The sequence below is a fragment of the Temnothorax longispinosus genome, chromosome 10 (assembly GCF_030848805.1).
Source record: "Temnothorax longispinosus isolate EJ_2023e chromosome 10, Tlon_JGU_v1, whole genome shotgun sequence".
In the NCBI taxonomy this organism is placed as follows: Eukaryota; Metazoa; Arthropoda; class Insecta; order Hymenoptera; family Formicidae; genus Temnothorax; species Temnothorax longispinosus.
The window spans coordinates 9,960,710-9,979,700 of NC_092367.1; the positions used below are offsets into that span (position 1 = coordinate 9,960,710).

At 36.8% G+C, this 18,991-nt stretch overlaps 2 protein-coding genes, 1 long non-coding RNA gene and 1 pseudogene across 3 annotated transcripts; 2 read left to right on the forward strand and 2 right to left on the reverse strand.

Moving 5' to 3' along the window:
• Positions 1-6,646: 6,646 nt before the first annotated feature.
• LOC139819999 (uncharacterized) lies at positions 6,647-11,742 on the forward strand. Its single transcript, XM_071789873.1, has 7 exons — positions 6,647-7,947; positions 8,322-8,456; positions 8,842-8,976; positions 9,362-9,496; positions 9,860-9,997; positions 10,388-10,574; positions 10,725-11,742. The coding sequence occupies exons 1-7, from the start codon at positions 7,735-7,737 to the stop codon at positions 10,856-10,858; spliced, it is 1,077 nt and encodes a 358-aa protein (XP_071645974.1). The 5' UTR covers positions 6,647-7,734; the 3' UTR covers positions 10,859-11,742.
• Positions 11,743-11,931: 189 nt separating this feature from the next.
• On the forward strand, positions 11,932-13,603 carry LOC139820000 (uncharacterized). Its single transcript, XM_071789874.1, has 3 exons — positions 11,932-12,646; positions 13,038-13,299; positions 13,420-13,603. Exons 1-3 carry the CDS (start codon positions 12,641-12,643, stop codon positions 13,530-13,532), a joined length of 381 nt encoding a protein of 126 aa, XP_071645975.1. The 5' UTR covers positions 11,932-12,640; the 3' UTR covers positions 13,533-13,603.
• A 160-nt stretch (positions 13,604-13,763) lies between these two features.
• Positions 13,764-16,296, reverse strand: LOC139819996 (GRIP and coiled-coil domain-containing protein 1-like; annotated as a pseudogene).
• A 15-nt stretch (positions 16,297-16,311) lies between these two features.
• On the reverse strand, positions 16,312-18,987 carry LOC139820001 (uncharacterized). Its single transcript, XR_011733867.1, has 4 exons — positions 17,279-18,987; positions 17,059-17,118; positions 16,534-16,656; positions 16,312-16,451 (listed from the first exon to the last, which is right to left on the reverse strand). It is a non-coding gene; the product is annotated as an uncharacterized lncRNA (long non-coding RNA).
• Positions 18,988-18,991: the final 4 nt, after the last annotated feature.

Below are 18,991 nucleotides of genomic sequence, written 5' to 3' on the forward strand. Positions count from 1 at the left end.
CAGGAACAGCAAGCGGCGATAGAATTTGCAGTTGAAATGCACTCGGTTAGGTTGCAAGCACCCAAGAGATACCACTTGTGCGTGAAAAGCAACTAAAGAATGTGCCAATACCTGCAACAAAAGGGCCCGAAGGCAGCTCACGGCAGAGATATGACAGTATAAAGCAGGAGCAACACAACGGACGTGCACACCATACTCACCCAGAGAGAGAGAGAGAGAGAGAGAGAGAGAGAGAGAGAGAGAGAGAGAGAGAGAGAGAGAGAGAGATTGATTGAATTTATTTATGCCCAAACATCTGCTAAAGGGCAAAAATCGAAATCCCAGGTACATAGATAACGTAAGAAATCATCATGGATGCACCACAGTGGACCATATTGATGCATTCGATATACCTAAACTAAAATACATCAAAGAAAAAAGATCTAAATCACAAGTACATAGATAAGTAATCATGGATGCACTCAATGGACCACTGTGATGCATCCGATATACTTAAAACTAAAGTACAATAAAAGAAAAAGAAAAAGCATGAGCAAGAAGTAGCTTAAGTAAATTTGAAGGCGCCTAATATAATTTGAGCTAAGGTAACCGCATGTGCGTAGGCCTGATGTAGAATTAATGATGCACAGAGAATACATAATGATACATAATATAATACATAACTTTTAACTAATATCACGCAGCTACTAGATTGTGATTATTGCATTACTAAGTTCGCACCGGTAGAAAATCATTGATGAAGCATAATGATATATAATATCCTTAAACTAATATGATACATAGTATAACCTTAACTAATATAACAACATATATATGCACAACGCAGCTACTAAATTATGCAACTATTGCACCACTAAGTTCGCACCGGTAACCAAAGAGATAAAGCATTAGCCAGATTCAGATGCTAACAAATACAAGCGGAGTAAGTTTTTGAAGGTTGGAAGAGATGGTGCGGATGTTATGTTGTCGGGGAGAAAATGCCAAAAACGTATTGCAGAAAGACGAAAAGAGTTCCAATATGTTGTAGTTCTGCAAGGCGGTATATGAAAGGTCTGCGACGAACCAGGAAGGCGATCAGATCTTCTAAGCGACGGGTCAGGCGAAGTAAAGAGCTCCCTCAGGTAGATTGGAGAATTTAGGAACAAGATACAATAGACCTGACAGCCAAGAAAATACAATCTCCTATTCTCAACTAAGAGCCATCCCAGTCGTCGCCTATAGGGCGTAATGTGTTCGTCGCGTTTAAGATCAAAGATATACCTTACACAGCAGTTTACAAGTCTCTGCAACTTCGTATTCAGCTCATTGCTTAAACCATCGTAGACAAGGCAGCAATAATCAACATGTGGCATAATCAACGTCGTCACTAATTTGATTCGTAATTCGGTAGAGAGAGAGTTCTTGTTAAATTTCAATTTGTACAACGCACAGTGCACCCTCTGTGATACATGCGAAATGTGCCTCTTCCAGGACAGAGTAGGCGTAAAAACAACTCCCAAGTTTCTCACCTCACTAACAAAAGGGATAGGTACCTGGTTCACCATGACAGGAGGCAGAAGGCTAAGGTCAATATTCCTAACATAAGCATTGCTACCGTAAATCATCACTTTAGACTTGGACGGATTAAGTTTCAGACCATTAGATTCTGCATAAGCAAAGATAGCTTTTGCATCCCTAGAGATTAACTCCAATCCATGACGGATATTAGCCGGAGAACATGAGAGAGAGAGAGAAAGAGAGAGAGAGAGAGAGAGAGAGAGAGAGAGAGAGAGAGAGAGAGAGAGAGAGAGAGAGAGAGAGAGAGAGAGAGATTGATTGATTGATTGATACGTTTAATTATGCCCGAGCAATGGCTAAGGGGCAAAAAAAAAAGACAACAATGTCTGATTACAACAGCATATGCTCACTCTCAGACAAAGTAATATAATACTAAAACAAACTTATAGCTGACGCAACTTAGGGACTAGCGCAACTTAAAACCTAATAGGGTAACGCAATATAATACAAAAATAGGGAGTGCACAGAACAATGAAGAAAAAAGAAGAAAGAACACAAGACTTATACGTCCGATTCAGATGAAAGCAAGAACATGCGAAGTAGGCTTTTAAATGATGCAAAAGACGATGCTGAGGTAACTGAGTTAGGAAGAGAATGCCAGAAGTAAATGGAGGAAAGCTGGAAAGAGGATCTATAGGCGACTGTTCTATGAGCGGGAATATGAAAAGTCTGAGCAGAAGATGAAGCAAGCCGGTCAGACTTCCTAAGAGTAGGATCAGGCGGAGTAAAAAGTTCACGCAGGTATGATGGTGAGCTCAAGTGCAGGATACGATAAATCTGGCATCCAAGAAAGTAGTACCGTCTATTTTCAACGGAAAGCCAATTCAACCTACGTCGATATGGAGTAATGTGTTCATCTCGCTTAAGGTCGTAAATAAACCTAATACAACAATTGACAAGTCTCTGCAACTTGGTGTTCAGTTCCTTGGTCAGACCATGGTATACAAGGCAACAGTAATCAATATGCGGTATGATCAAGGTTGTTACGAGCTTGATCCTGAGATTGGTGGAAAGAGAGTTTTTATTGTATTTCAGATTGTATAAAGCATGATGGACTCTCTGCGAAACCAACGAGATATGATTCGTCCAGGATAAATTGGACGTGAGGATGACACCTAAGTTCCGTACCTCACTCACATAAGGTAAAGGCGTGTTGTTTACGACAATAGGCGGTGTACTGCCAAGATCGATGCCGTTTACATACGCTTGACTGCCAAATATGATGACCTTTGATTTTGCAGGATTGAGTTTGAGACCGTTGGAATTGGCATAGTTAAAAATGGCGTTGGCATCTCTCGAAATTAGTTCCAAGGCATGTAAAATGTTGGCAGGTGAGCATGAGAGATAAATTTGAATGTCGTCAGCAAATATCATGTGAAGCACATAACGCAAAATTTTACATATGTCGTTGATGAATAATATAAACAAGAGAGGGCCAAGTACGGAACCTTGCGGAACTCCAGATGAGGTAAATACCCAATCAGAGAGGTTCCCAGCATCGTCAATAACCGCTTGAGAACGGCCAGTTAAATACGAGAATATCCAGTTTAGGACTGCAACAGAAAAGCCAATTTCTTTAAGCTTGATAAGTAGCAGTAAGTGGGGAACAGTGTCAAACGCCTTGCTGAAATCAAAGAGAATCATAATAGTGATTAAACCTTCATCAATTCCCTGCTTGATGTCATTGCAAACACGTAGAAGAGCTGACTGAGTATTATAACTCGAGCGATACGCAGACTGTCTGGGATTGAGGATGTCATGCTCGTGTAAATAGTCAAGTATTTGTGCAGCCACAATCTTCTCGAATACTTTAGACAGTTCTGGCAGGTTAGCAATCGGTCTAGTGTCAGACGGAGAAAGAGGTGTTCGAATTTTTGAGAGCGGACGTATATAAGCTCTCTTCCACTCAGACGGAAACACAGAAGAATGTAGAGATCGATTCAGCAAAGACGTCAAACATGACGAGATAATTGGCCAAGCAATACGCAAAACATACAAAGGAATACCGTCGGCACCAGATGCATATGAATGAAGAGGCTTCTCAGAAATAGCTTCAAAAACAGAGCGAGGTGAGACAGAAGAGAAAACAAATTCAGGCCTATTAACAGGAGGGCTTACTAGAGCAATGGCCGAGATATAATCAGAATACATGCAAGGAGGCTGTGCATTAGAAACCGAAGCATAATATAAGTTAAGCTGATTAGACGTAAAAAAATGTAACGGAGAAATAAGAGTCGATTTCGCAAGTCCCAGCCGAGCCAATTCCCGCCATAATTTAGCCGGATCAGTAATATTGATGAGTGAGTTGTAATGAAAATCACTCTTGGCACGCTTGATATCTGCATTCAGCTGGTTACGGAAAAGTCTGTAGGTCGCGTAGCCCAATAGAGAGCGGGAACGTTTAGCCTGTTTGTATAACTGATTGCGGACACGCATACGAGCCACCAATTCCGACGTAAGCCATCGTGCTGGAGGCCTTCTGACCACGAATTCCCTCATGGGAGCAAACACATCAAGAGTCTGCAACAAATTGCGAGACAGCACGTTGCAGAAACCGTCAACATTAGTGTCAGACAGCTCGCCAGTCTCAGCCTGAACCACATCAGCAATAGATCTAAGATGTTCAACAAATTCAGAAGCATCAATGTCTTTGAAGTTTCGTCGAGACATGGAGCGTTGAGATACAAGACTAACATTAATTGATAAAGACAATTCCAAAATATCGTGACCAGCGAGAGAGAGAGAGAGAGAGAGAGAGAGAGAGAGAGAGAGAGAGAGAGAGAGAGAGAGAGAGAGAGAGACTTACCTGTAGAAAATAAAGGACAATCTAAAACAAATAGAAATAGTATAACATTAAACTCTAAATCAGTATTATTATAAACAATTAACTCCTTACCAAACTCCTTACGTCATTTTTAAATAAAAGTTTAATTGATAAAAAGGAATAGCCCACCATCTACATTGCTACGCACGCTGCAAAATATTCGGAGAAGCGCTTTATAAACAACTGCTACGCAGAAATGTAACTCATGTATGGCTGTTATTATTTAAGCAGCGCTCCTCCCAATGCCTTACCATGCGCCTAAGCAACGTAAACGTTAGGTTACTCTTTGTCGAATCGTATGGACACACTGATTCGCTTATCCTTATTAATTAATTTTTCATTAATTACTGAGAAAAATGGTAAAGAACTTTTTGATTCAGTTTAACCGGCTATACCTGTCACAAGAAGTGGTCAACTTATTTTTATTTATTTATTTATTTATTACTTGACATCCTATATATATTAATATAATATGCAGGATATAATATACAGGGTATGGTCAAACCAACACTATCTTATGTACCTCTTGTAACCGTACAACTTTTGTCTGAAACGTTTTTCTCTAAAATGTCGCGTTTACGAATAAATCGGGTGATACGAGTGCTCTAAGACACCCTCTATATTAATATAATATATATGATGAGTTATTTTAATCAACGCAGACAAATATCTCGAAAAATATGAAAGACTGACGCGAGTCACATTATAGATGTCATCGTTTTTAAGAAATTTTAAAAGCGACTAATTTCTTATATAAAACTTGATTTTTTTTCTTGAAATAAGAGTGGTATATCTCGTCAAGACGTTTTCAAAACACTATAATAAAACTCTTTACATTTGCAATAAATGCGTCTGCAAAATACAATCAAATTTTTTCAAATAATTTTTTCTATTTTTGTTTACAACAATCGATTTCTTTCATTATTCTACATATAAAAGTATAAAAGTAAAGTCGACAAGTGAATACTTTACAAGATATTTCATATTTTATTTTAAAATATTAAGATACAAAATTTAAAATAAAAAATTCTTGATAAAAGAGAGCTTTATTATAGTGTTTTGAAAACGTCCCGACGAGATCTATAACTTTTATTTCAAGAAAAAAATTAAGTTCTATTTAAAAAATTAGTCGTCTTTAAAATTTCTTGAAAACGACATCTACGATATGACTTACATCGGAATCATGTATCTTCCTTTAGACCATACAACTTTTGTCTGAAACATTTTTCCGTAACTTCCATATTTTTTTAGATATTTGCCTGCGTCGATAAAATGACACTCTGTATTTATAAAAAAAGATATAAATAATTGCTTAAGAAAGAAAAAACAATGATACAAGGATATAGATAATTGACTGAAAAAGAAGAAACAATGATATAGACAACTTTAATCATAGTGAATTAAATAAATATATCTCATTTGATTAATGTTACAAATTGTTCAACCATAGAGACAAACTGACCTTTATATCACAAAGTAGATTGTAATTCAATTTTATGTACAATGATAATTATAAACCAGAAAATTCTAATAATTTTGTTATAAATAAAAGTCATAATGCATACGAAAAATGTTTTAAATGTATTTAAGAAGGATAATTTATTGAAAATTGAACGAGAGACATTTCCTGATATCACTGATTTTAAGGTAGTACATCCGTAAACTCTTTTATTTAGGAATCTTGTAAAATTTATAGACAGCCTATTAACGTAAACATGTTCTACACACATGTACAATAGAAATAAAAGTTAGTTTTTTACATACATGTATTTAATGAAAAACTAGATGATAAAAGAACTTGCAAGAATATGACAGCTAACCTTTAAACATCTATAATAGTATACATTAGTGTGTGTGTATATATATGTACATATGAGATTTACACACATCCATAACACGGACAATCCCAACCAAATACTATAATGTCATTTATCTGTAATTAACTTTTTAACAATATCGTCACGGACAAACTACCTTAAAAATGTTCCAAATAATATCAAAGTATCAAGACGCTAATTTTATATGTATTATGTTACATACCTTAAGGGGATGCTGGAGCCGTCTGTTTTACCGGCATTTTTTGTCGGCACGTAGCGTCGTATTAATTTGACAGAATTAAAAATCCTTCTCCAGAATTGCAGTACATACATTAATGATTCGGGGGAACTCCGATTTTATATAGAAAACGAGAAAAAATTACGGACGTACAGATTTCCTTATCCTACTTTTATCCCAATATGGCGTCTCGAGTTGCGGCGAGCTGTCAGCTCGTCACAAGATGTATTTCATATAAGAGATATACCATTGGTACGAACGCGAAAACAAGTTCCCCCGAATTGCACAACAAGAAAAACATCGATAAACCCTCCAAATCAAGATTTGGAAGCGTAATATAAAAGTATAATGTCGATGTGCATCGTGTGTATGTTTGCGTGCACTGTAGCGTGCTATCCTTGTCTATATCTTTGTCTATACAAGGACAGATATAGTCGGTGAGCACTTCTTTATCGACGCTGATCGAGTTCGGCTACGGCTCCAGCATCCCCTTAAGACACGTAAACACACGGTTGCATCGAATTCCAGACACAATCCTATAAGTACATAAATATTTAATATTTTTCATAATTATACGCAAAAAGGGACAGCAAATACTCTACTTACAAATTCGAATACTAATTGTTTGCTTCTTTTCTTTGCTTTATTATTAATCCTTGATCAATTTAAGGATTCACATCGTGTCACTCACATGTCACTGACATAAAATCTCAAGACTACAACCATGAACCGAATGGCCTAGTTTACACCGGACCGTTTGATACGCGTACCAAGTAATATATCCGTATCAAATCCGTATCAAATCTCGGGTTATCCCGGTGTAAACCGAGATTTGATACAAATTTGATACAGATATAGTACTTGGTACGCGTATCAAACGGTCGGTATAAACTAGGCCAATGTCACTGACATAAAGTCTCAAGACTACAACCATGAACCTAATAAATCATGATAATCGCGCAAACTAGCCCTGTCGGTAATCCTAGTTCGATAATCGCGTATCGACGTATCGATAAACAGTATGTATTAGCAACAATCTTATAATACATAACCATAGAAAACAAAGAATTAATTATAAGATTACAACACCGCGGGACCATACCGGAAGTAGCCTGCATGCGCATCGGCTACTTCATATGCGATTGGCTGCGTTGTCCGACAACAGCGCCAAAATGTGCGTGCACCTTCAGTTTCGTAATGCGGCGGTCTGGGATTGGCTGTGTCCCCCCTAGCGAGTACGACCGTGAGTTGATGGCGCAGATGTTTATAGAGGAAGGCGGGAAGACCGCGTGTTGCGTATGGTATCATTCGTATTAATTCAACCTACAGTGAGTTTATTTGCTTCTGCAGTTTATGTCAACTTATTATATTACACACCACCGGCGATTATCGCGGACACCCGCGCGGCACTCGGCGCACTTCGCGGATCGACGACAACGAAGCCCAGGCTCGGTATAACCATGACGTCTCAAAGAAATGCAGAAATGAATCCAGCGGATGATCATATATTCGCAAGTGTCAAAAAATATGTAATATGTATATTATTATTAACGCGAAACGGAACGAGCGTATCATCACCAATCACGCAATCGTGTTTACGTTTTTCTTTGTGCGTTGGCTTACGTGTCGCGTAACGCAAGATTCTTACATAAAGTGTAAGACGCTACGGCAATGTACGTGCGCTGGCTTTAACTTGACAATAACGAATTCTTTCCAAGCAGTTACTCTCAAGTCCATCACACATAGTAAACTGAAAAGAATCTGGAAAGAGTTCTTTATTGTCAAGTTATTGCGTATATATATAAAGTTTTTAAATGAGTTGAATCGCTTAAAACTATCAATGCCAAATAAAGAATTAATAAAATAGTGAATTATTTTTTGCCAGGTAAATATACTAGATGACCCGGACAATATTGCATGGGAGCAGCAATATAAAGACAAAATAAAATCTTTAGAAGCAGACCTGGTAAAAACAAAGGCTCTTGCTGCAAAATTCGAAGCAGACCTGATAAAAACAAAGGTTATTATTACACAGATCTAAATTATAAGAGTAGAGTCCCACGAAGTGGATTACGCGAAACGAAAAGAGCGTATCATCACTAATCACGCAATTGTGTTTACATTTTTCTTTGTACGTTGGCTTACGTGTCGCGTAACGCAAGATTGTCACATAAAGCGTAAGACGCTACGACAATATACGTGCGCTGGCCCTAACTTGACAATAAAAAATTCTTTCCAAGCAGTTACTCTCAAGTCTATCACACATAGTAAACTGAAAAGAATCTGGAAAGAGTTATTTATTGTCAAGTTATTGCGTATATATAAAGTTTTTAAGTGAGTTGTATTGCTTAAAACTATCAATGCCAAATAAAGAAATAATAAAATAGTGAATTATTTTTTGCCAGGTAGACATACAGAATAAGGTGAACAATATTGCAAGAGAGCAGCAATATAAAGACAAAATAAAGTCTTTAGAAGCAGACCTGGTAAAAACAAAGGCTCTTGCTGCAAAATTAGAAGCAGACCTGATAAAAACAAAGGTTATTATTACACAGATCTAAATTATAAGAGTAGAGTCCCACGAAGTGGATTACGCGAAACGAAAAGAGCGTATCATCACTAATCACGCAATCGTGTTTACATTTTTCTTTGTACGTTGGCTTACGTGTCGCGTAACGCAAGATTGTCACATAAAGCGTAAGACGCTACGACAATATACGTGCGCTGGCCCTAACTTGACAATAAAGAATTTTTTCCAAGCAGTTACTCTCAAGTCCATCACACATAGTAAACTGAAAAGAATCTGGAAAGAGTTATTTATTGTCAAGTTATTGCGTATATATAAAGTTTTTAAGTGAGTTGTATTGCTTAAAACTATCAATGCCAAATAAAGAAATAATAAAATAGTGAATTATTTTTTGCCAGGTAAACATACAGGATGACATGGACAATATTGCAAGGGAGCAGCAATATAAAGACAAAATAAAGTCTTTAGAAGCAGACCTGGTAAAAACAAAGGCTCTTGCTGCAAAATTAGAAGCAGACCTGATAAAAACAAAGGTTATTATTACACAAATCTAAATTGTAAGAGTAGAGTCCCACGAAGTGGATTACGCGAAACGAAACGAGCGTATCATCACTAATCACGCAATCGTGTTTACATTTTTCTTTGTACGTTGGCTTACGTGTCGCGTAATGCAAGATTCTCGCATAAAGTGTAAGACGCTACGGCAATATACGTGCGCTGGCCCTAATTTGACAATAAAGAATTCTTTCCAAGCAGTTACTCTCAAGTCCATCACACATAGTAAACTGAAAAGAATCTGGAAAGAGTTCTTTATTGTCAAGTTATTGCGTATATATCGCTTAAAACTATCAATGCCAAATAAAGAATTAATAAAATAGTGAATTATTTTTTGCCAGGTAAACATACAGGATGACGTGGACAATATTGCAAGGGAGCAGCAATATAAAGACAAAATAAAGTCTTTAGAAGCAGACCTGGTAAAAACGAAGGCAGCTCTTGCTGCAAAATTAGAAGCAGATCTGGTAAAAACAAAGGTTATTATTATTACACAGATCTAAATTGTAAGAGTAGAGTCCCATGAAGTGGATTACGAGAAACGGAACGAGCGTATCATCACCAATCACGCAATCGTGTTTACGTTTTTCTTTGTGCGTTGGCTTACGTGTCGCGTAACGCAAGATTCTCACATAAAATGTAAGACGCTACGGCAATGTACGTGCGCTGGTTCTAACTTGACAATAAAGAATTCTTTCCAAGCAGTTACTCTCAAGTCCATCACACATAGTAAACTGAAAAGAATCTGGAAAGAGTTCTTTATTGTCAAGTTATTGCGTATATATATAAAGTTTTTAAGTGAGTTGAATCGCTTAAAACTATCAATGCCAAATAAAGCATTAATAAAATAGTGAATTATTTTTTGCCAGGTAGACATACAGAATAAGGTGAACAATATTGCAAGAGAGCAGCAATATAAAGACAAAATAAAGTCTTTAGAAGCAGACCTGGTAAAAACAAAGGCAGCTCTTGCTGCAAAATCAAGGCCAGCAGCAACAAGTACAACACCAGCAACAAATACAGCAGCTGTATCGTCAGCTGAGACAGCACAACCTAGTAAGTATTTAAATAAAAATATAAAGTAAAATATTAAAATTAAATATTATATTATATTATATATATATATATATATATACATATATATATATATATATATGTATATATATAAGATATAAATGTGTATAACAAATTTAAAATTTATTACAGGACCGCCATGGTGGCAAAGAGCGGATCATAGTCGTTGTAATCGCGGTTGCGGTCGTGATCACGGTCGCGGCCTTGGTAATAACAAATACATGGGAAGAGGAAACCGTAAAATATACCACATTTATTTCCATTAAAATAAACGTAATATATGATAGCATGTTTTTTGTTTACGTCGAACACATCTGCGGTCTTTTCGTCATGTAATGATTAATAATAATAATATTTATAAATAAGAAAGAATGATATAAGATTATTTCCTAATACCTATCTATTCATAATATTAAGTCTAAAGTTTTAGAGAGAACAATATGAGGAATACTTGATCAACACTTTAATTTAAATTTCAAAATGCAATTATGGAGTACAGATATATCGGCTATATATATGGAACAGTAAATTGGTGCGCAAAAAAAAATAAAAGATAAACGTACATTGGTTTTATTACATATCGTTTATTATTATTAGATTAGGCACGTATTACTGGATTTTTCGACACGTGCGATTCTTTAAACGCGTCTTCCAACGAGATTTCATTTTTTCAATATTCCTCCGGCATAATTGTATATATTTTCACCATCATTAAGCGGGGAGCACACACTTCTGCACAACGCATAATGCGTAAGCATAAGAAAATTGATTGGTCCATACACATGTGCATAAGAAAATAGACCAATCAATTTTCTTAAGCCGTGATCAGACTACGGATTAGGATTGAAATTGGATTGAAATTTGACCAATTAGAGCAAAATTCACTAAACTTGAAATTAGTTTTCTTTATTCTGATTGATTAAATTTCAATCCAATCTCAATCCCAATCCGTAGTCTGATCACGGCTTAATGCTTACACATTATGCGTTGTGCAGAAGTGTGTGCTCCGCGCTTTAACCTCAGTGCCGATTCGACTTTGATATTTAGAAGACTCTTAAACTTGACAAATCATGATCGCACAAACTATCACAGTCGATAATCCCAGTTCGATAATCGCGTATCGATAAACAATACGTGTTTGCAATTTTAATGATGTGATTCCATGGTACGAAACGCATGCGCAATGCGGAATTAGCAGAACGTTCGAAAATTGGTTTGACCTTCTTTACGTTCATTCCGCCGATTTTTTTATCCAATGAAATATATTTTCTAATATCCCATGCAGCGGAAAACGTGGAAGCGTAATCTGTGCGTACCAATAATATACATTTTTTTTTTATAGATACAATAAACGAATGGCTAGCGTCAGTTGCGCTTGTGCAAATTTCGCTTCATGGGACATTATGGCGAAATGTCTGCGATTGAACGAACTTCGTTCCAACAATTCCGCATTGCGCATATAAGGCCCGAATCGCACTATAAGGCCGATTTATAAAGGCCGTAACCGTTGAATTTAAGCTGTAAGCCCTAATGTGTAACTTACGATAATTCCTTCGCGTAAATGGGAGGATTCTGTAGTAATTTACGAATGATAATTTACGCTCGCGTAAACGTAGTATATAGTATAGTATATTAATCACAACAGTCGATTATTATTCTTCTCACGACTGTCATTGGTCAATTTCTTAGGGTTTACGACTTATCAACAATTACGGCCTTTATAAGTCTGCCTTTATAATGCATGAGCCGTGGAAAACAAAAAACTATCTTAACGTTACACGAGCGCGGGATCGGCCTCCAGTCACGAGCCATTGTCAGCCATTGTGGTGCGTTCGCTCAACGTGCGCGGACGTATTTTATCCAAATCACGTCAAGTCAAATCGCTTTCAAAACCGTACGCCTCGTCGTTAGATCGGTCACGCTCTTTCCCGATCGAGCGTGTTGTGTATAGTATACTATTCACGTGGCGGAGGAAGAAGACGAGCCATTGTGCCTGTTGCTGCTGCTGCTGCAAACTGGATATTTTACAAAAGTTGAACCATCTCAATATGGCTGTGAGTATACATTAAATCTAATAAATACATTTAATCTAATAGCCAGTCTACAATGAATCGTTATAGTCGTTAGTCAAATGTTGGAAGAAGCGTATCGTAAAGCAATCGGAAATCCGTAATCGGTGATCGTTAAGAGATGGCATTTGGCCAATCGCTTACGATCGCCGATTATAGACTTCCGATCGCTTTACGATACATTTATGACTTTTTCCGACATCCCGGCTCTTCCGACATCCAACTAAAAACTAACGACTCGTTGTAGACTGGTCATACAAATTCGGATACTCGCAACTCGTCGCGTCGCGTAATAAAAAAATATCTCGGATACTCGCAAAACTCGTCGCGTCGCGTAATAAATAATAAAAAAATATTAATTAAAATTATTTTATAGGATGAAGAGAAAAACTCCAACGTAGACGGCAATATCGATGTCGATATGACGGAGGATAATAAGGACGATAAGGACGATAAAGACGAAGTAATACGCCTTAAAAAAGAAAATGCGCAATTGCGGCGACAACTCGCCGCAATTCACCATTCGCCATCGCCACAGCTATTTGTACACACACTGCCGGCACCTTCACAGCCATCAACATCGGCACCGGCACCACCAACAACGCCTACATCAACAACTCAATCAACTCAACAAAAACGTAAGTACAAGTAATCTTTTAAAATACGGTTATGATATTTAATCTTTTAGCGTTTTTAACTGAACTGGGTTTGTTCGCTAGCTATTTTTTGTAAAATAAATAAATTTCTGTTTGTTACAGCAAAGAGATGGGCACGAGCCGGGCGTAACCGCCACATATACGCAAGAGGAAGGGGAAGAGGAGGAAGCGGAAGAGCAGAAACAATCAAAACGTACAATTTTAAAATAATGTAAAAGCGAAAAGCGATCTCTTGATTAACAAAAGCATCCTATGAAATATATAATAAATATACTTGTCTATTTTACATGTTTAGTTTTATAATACTAGTTTATAACACTTTGTTTTTTTTTTTTTTTTTTATATTATATATCCTTAAATTGTGATATGTAACTTTTTTAATTCTGTTAATCAAACCTTTTTATCTTCAGGTAATTTAGCCTTATGCGATATAGAAACTAGAAACCTTATTGAGAGAATTCATATCCGTTTGTATATTTATTTTTTCTATGTGAGAAATATAGCCATAATAAAAAAATATCTATTCTTAATGTTTAACTTTACTCAGCTCGTCAGATGTAAAACGCAATACTGTTGAAATGGCATTCAACATGTGCCATTTGCTCGACGCATCGTTTGTTGTTAAATAATTTATAAATACATTCTTCAGATATTCCAGATTAGCGCCCTCTCGATTTACACGCTTCCAGCCTGCGATATAAATCTTTTTATTAGTTCTATACGTGAAATAATTAGCTTCCATTATCTAATATCTATTTTATTAATTATTTTTATCGATATTGTGTTATGATCACCTAGTGATATGCGCCTTCAACTTTTTAATCTCCTCCTGTTGCTGTTCTTTCATATGGAGCATTTCTCTCTGTTGCTCTCTCATCGTTGCCTCCAATTCCAGAATCTTCTTCCTTGATGATGACACTTGCACCTCCTTCCTGGCTAATTCTTGAGTGTAATGCAATATCGGAGGACTGTCGTTCGTCAATAATCCCGTTACCAGATCGGTGACCGGCTCGATGGTGTTCTCGTATCTTTTCAAATGTGTCTTATTTTCCGTCGTACCAGAAGTCTGTTTATTAGGTAACAATGCGCGAAATGATGCTTTTAGAGTTAATATCTCTTTATCCTTTTCCTCCACAAGAGCCATAGATCTCTCTCTTTGTCGCAGTAATTGTTGCTCTAATATAGATATTCTATTACGATACTCGTTATCTTTGTGATGCAACGTGTGCTCCAGTTTCGAACGTTTTTCTTGAAATAACTGAGGATAAAGTTTGGCTTTTAGTCTTTTAATTAAAAAGATTAAATACATGAAAACTTTCAACAAAAGTAATAGGTTTGAAAATTTTTGACTACTTTTAAAATTGATTATTAGCAAAATAATTACTTTGTGTTGATGCTCCAATTGTTCCTGTAAAACTCTCTCTTTACTTATTATTTCATTGTTAATCATACGTATCCTTTCCTCCAAGTTGCTGTTATGAACCTTGAGGAGATTTAATTGAATCTTATCATGATTTTTATCATGCATCAGAGACAGGCTGTGTCTTTGTTGTTGAGTACTACCAAGCACGTTAGATGACATATTATATTTACACATTGCTTGATGTTTGTAGTCTTCAAATTCTTGTAAAAGCGCGTCGTATTTCTCCTTGAGAAATCTTCTAATCAAGATGTTCATCCCGCAGATCCAAAATATTCAACAATGCTAAACGTGAAACATACATATATATTTGAATCATTTATTCAAATTCTTATTCTATTTTTCACGTTTTATCGAACATGTTAATGTCACTTACATTTTACATAGGTTGAATCCCTCTTTTTATTGTCAAGATCCAGCAAGCGAATATACAGGGACTTTATCTTGGAAATAATTTTCTCCGGGAAACTCCGGTTACTCGACGTCACAACTTGTTCGCTGTGTTCGGTATCCTACAAAGCAGCCAATTGGTCCTTTAATTTCTGAATGGCTAATTGGTCCTGTTGCTTCAGTCTGTCGTAGCCTCCAACGATCTCGGAGAGTTCAGCTAATCGAGCCTCCAAGCCAGCCACTCTCGCCTCGTGCATGATGACCGATCCTCTCGCTTGCTGCTCCGCAGCGGCGGCTCTTTTTTGCTCCTACATCAAAACGTATTGCTTAACTTTGTTATATCCGACAACTTTGTCGTATAACGTGCTAATTAATTCTCAGCGAGCTTTACTTCACGAATCGCATTCAAATGTTGATTTTTCATCACAGCCATCTCGGCTTGAAAGGAAAGAAGATGCGGCGGTGTCTCTTTCGCAGCTTCTTCGGTTTGTTTGAGCTTGGTCTTGATAATTTCTAGCTCGGCTTCGAGAATCTTGCATTGTGTCTTATTCGCAAGATGCGTCTTCAATTGTCCTTCAAACTGTTCCTTGCTGCGCTGCTCGTCGTATAGTAATTTCTGTAATTCTCTACAAGAATATCGTTAATGGATATACAGCTCGTAGTTTTATTACAAAAACATTGTTTATTTTAATATTTGTAGTGTGTAAACATTTCACGAATAATATAATTTTACATAATTAGAAAAAATGGACTCATTACCTCATTTTTTTGACAAAGTCGGCGTGTTCTTTCTCTCTGTCGTGCCGCTCCATGATTAATTTGCACTTTACATGCTCGATTGCGGAATGATTGACATTTTGAGCCTTCTTCAGCCTATCTTTCAGATCTTTAATTACTTTTTCACACTGCAAACATTAACGCTCAATTGAACAATCCTGATAACAGGACAGATGTCAAACTTTTCATCTTACTTCGTCACGTTCGCTTCTCAATTGCTTCTTGTCCATTTGGAAGTTCGCTTCCATTTTTTACTTTTCTACCGATAGAGTGGCCAATTGGTTCATTAACACACCTAGCTGATTTTTCAGTTGCTGTGTAGTTTCTGTATCCTCATGATCTGTCTAACTCTCGCGTATCTAAAGTTACAATAGTCATAAGAATATTGATAACTTAATTGATCGTATGGGGAACAAAATTATTATATCTGTCGTTGTGTGATTAGTGAATATATCATTTTTAGAAATAGATGATTCGTCTATTTTTGATTTATCTACTCTGCTTGTATCTTCTGTATTCTTTATCTCAGTCCCTGCAATCTCCTTATCTAAAATAAATTCTTTTTATAAAGTAACATGCTAAATAGTTCTTTTAATAGTACACTTATATACTGAAATATAAGTTTGTACCTGGATTTTGTTCTCCTGATTTACCACTCTCATTTTGTATAATGTTCTTTTTCTCTTCAGAGGTTGCCAACTGTTGATTATTAAACGCAGATTATTGAATGTTACAATTTCACTAGTCAGCATCTGAAACAAAATTACAGAACTCGATTTTATACAAGATAGTCTAACTCACACAATTCAGCCGCTTTAATCATTCAAAGTATCCGTGACAAAATATCATATTTTAAAAAGCAATTTAGACATATATATATATATATGTAAATATTCTAATAAAAACTGAAATATATTTATAAGTAAATTATTGACAATATATAACAATTGATGTCTATGTTATAATAAATAAATAACCACGAAAACCTCGCACGACAAATTTCTATAAAGCCTCCTCGAGCTGTCTCGAAATTTTAAACGTAGAATATTTTTTTCCGACTTGTTTTATATAAACCGGATACGATAACGAGAATAAATAAGCTCTTTTTTTTTACCTTATCGGTTTTACCTTAACGTGGTCATTTTACAACGTACCTCGATAACCGTCGCACTCGATACAGCTTGGAATCTCGTACTTTCTATCCTCTACCATACCTGAAAAGATCAGAGTGACAAATTATCCTGTGGCGAAGAGACATGAGGGAATATAGTCCTTAAATCCAGACGAATATAACTCTGGCCTGATAAACTAATCGCAACACGCGAAGACGTTTATGGAACTTAATGCACAAGAATTTTATGTAAGGAAACGTACCTATTGGCAGATACAGATCGCTTCAGATTACGGCTGACAGCGTAACCTCCAACCAAAAGTCAGAAATACACATTGAGAAAATAGGGGAGAGGCGGGAGATCGCAATATTATCCATGTTATGCACAATCTAGGTTAACCTGTGTAAACACTCACGTAAACGTAGTAATAAGTATAAGTATATATAGTATAGTAGTAACTAGTAAATAACAGTAATATATAGAATAGAAAATAGATATAGGATAAACAATCACCATGAATTAATCGTCGCGTCGCGTAGAGTCACAGTCGGTCTCGCTCCGACACTACCGTGTCTCTCGATAGTTAATTGAACTGACTGATATAGCGCGCTAAACGCACTATCTGCACTGCGCGCAGTACACACACGTTTATTTATTATTAACTGAACCACGAACGCACTATCTGCACTGCGCGAAAGCGCCGCCAGCGGCGATTAACTAAACCACGAACGCACTATCTGCACTGCGCGAAAGCGCCGCCAGCGGCGAAAAAGTGAAAGTGACGTTTCTTTGATAGATATGTCGCGGCGTTAGGAGGAGGAGTATCTTAAAAATAAATTTTCATATTTGGACTTTGCGTCGCAATATCTCCGCTCGTAGGGCACGTAGCGGAATATTATAAGAGAAACCCCCCCCCCTAATTGGACCCCAAGCTATCGATCAAGGCTACTTAGAACTTGATCCGTTCACTCGTTATCGAGATCTCAACATCTCAGGTACTCGCAACCCGTCGCGTCGCGTAAAAGAGTCACGGTCGGTCTCGCTCCGCGTGTACTTGGCGCGAGACACTGCCGTGTCTCTTGATTTAAAAATTATACAACGTAACTAGTGTTTGCTAAAGTTAATAAACATATATATACAACGTAGCTAGTGGCGGGAACTCTTTAGAAAATGCTTTAGTATGCTCAGAACTATACGAAAAATATTTTATATAAGCCAAAACTCCGAGATTTCACACAGCGTCTCATCTTCTTCTGTCATGATTACTTTTATGTTAATATTAATTTTTTTAAATATAACACAAAGATTCTAACGCTCGGAACTCTTTAGAAAATGTTTCAATATGCTCAAAACTATTCGAAAAATATTTTACATAAACCGGAACTCCGAGATTTCAACTGGCGTCTCAACCGGTATACTCGATGCATTGTAATTTTTTTTAGTACCTTATAATTAATTTTTTTGCTTTTATATGGCAGAACTCTTTATAGAACTGTTACACGGAGAAAATTGTTACGGTTGTTACAACAATGTTCTCTATGTTTAAAAGAGAAATGTATGTGAATTCAAGTTAAATTGATATTACATTGAATGTAGCTGTTAAGATATGCCCATTTATACAGTTGTCATAACCGTAGTTCTTACGATACGTAACATTCGGTTATAATACCCTCGTATATGGTTGTCTCAACCAAAAGATTATTGCTGTCCCTCTTATGTGGTCTGCAGCACAAATATTATGGTTGAGAGATCCATAAGATATAGCTGCACGATACAGCACTCACTGATTGAGAGTTCATTTCGCGCGCAAAAGAATTTCTGCATAGAAGTGTACAGGCGTAAACGGCGATCGGAAGAGGTGAAACCGCGAAGAAAGAAAGGAAGTAAGAAACAAAGCTGATAGGTGCGCGAGTTAGAGCTAACAACGCTCGTCCGAGAGAGCGAGAGAGACGAAGGCACGGAGAGAGGAGAGAGA

Excerpts from the sequence above, each read along its gene's own strand:
- LOC139819999 (XM_071789873.1), top strand. The coding sequence starts at position 7,735 with ATGGTATCATTCGTATTAATTCAACCTACAGTGAGTTTATTTGCTTCT. Across the intron at positions 8,977-9,361 it reads CAGACCTGATAAAAACAAAG|GTAAACATACAGGATGACAT; the intron begins GTTATTATTACA and ends ATTTTTTGCCAG. Across the intron at positions 10,575-10,724 it reads AGCTGAGACAGCACAACCTA|GACCGCCATGGTGGCAAAGA; the intron begins GTAAGTATTTAA and ends AATTTATTACAG.
- LOC139820000 (XM_071789874.1), top strand. Across the intron at positions 13,300-13,419 it reads TCAATCAACTCAACAAAAAC|CAAAGAGATGGGCACGAGCC; the intron begins GTAAGTACAAGT and ends TGTTTGTTACAG.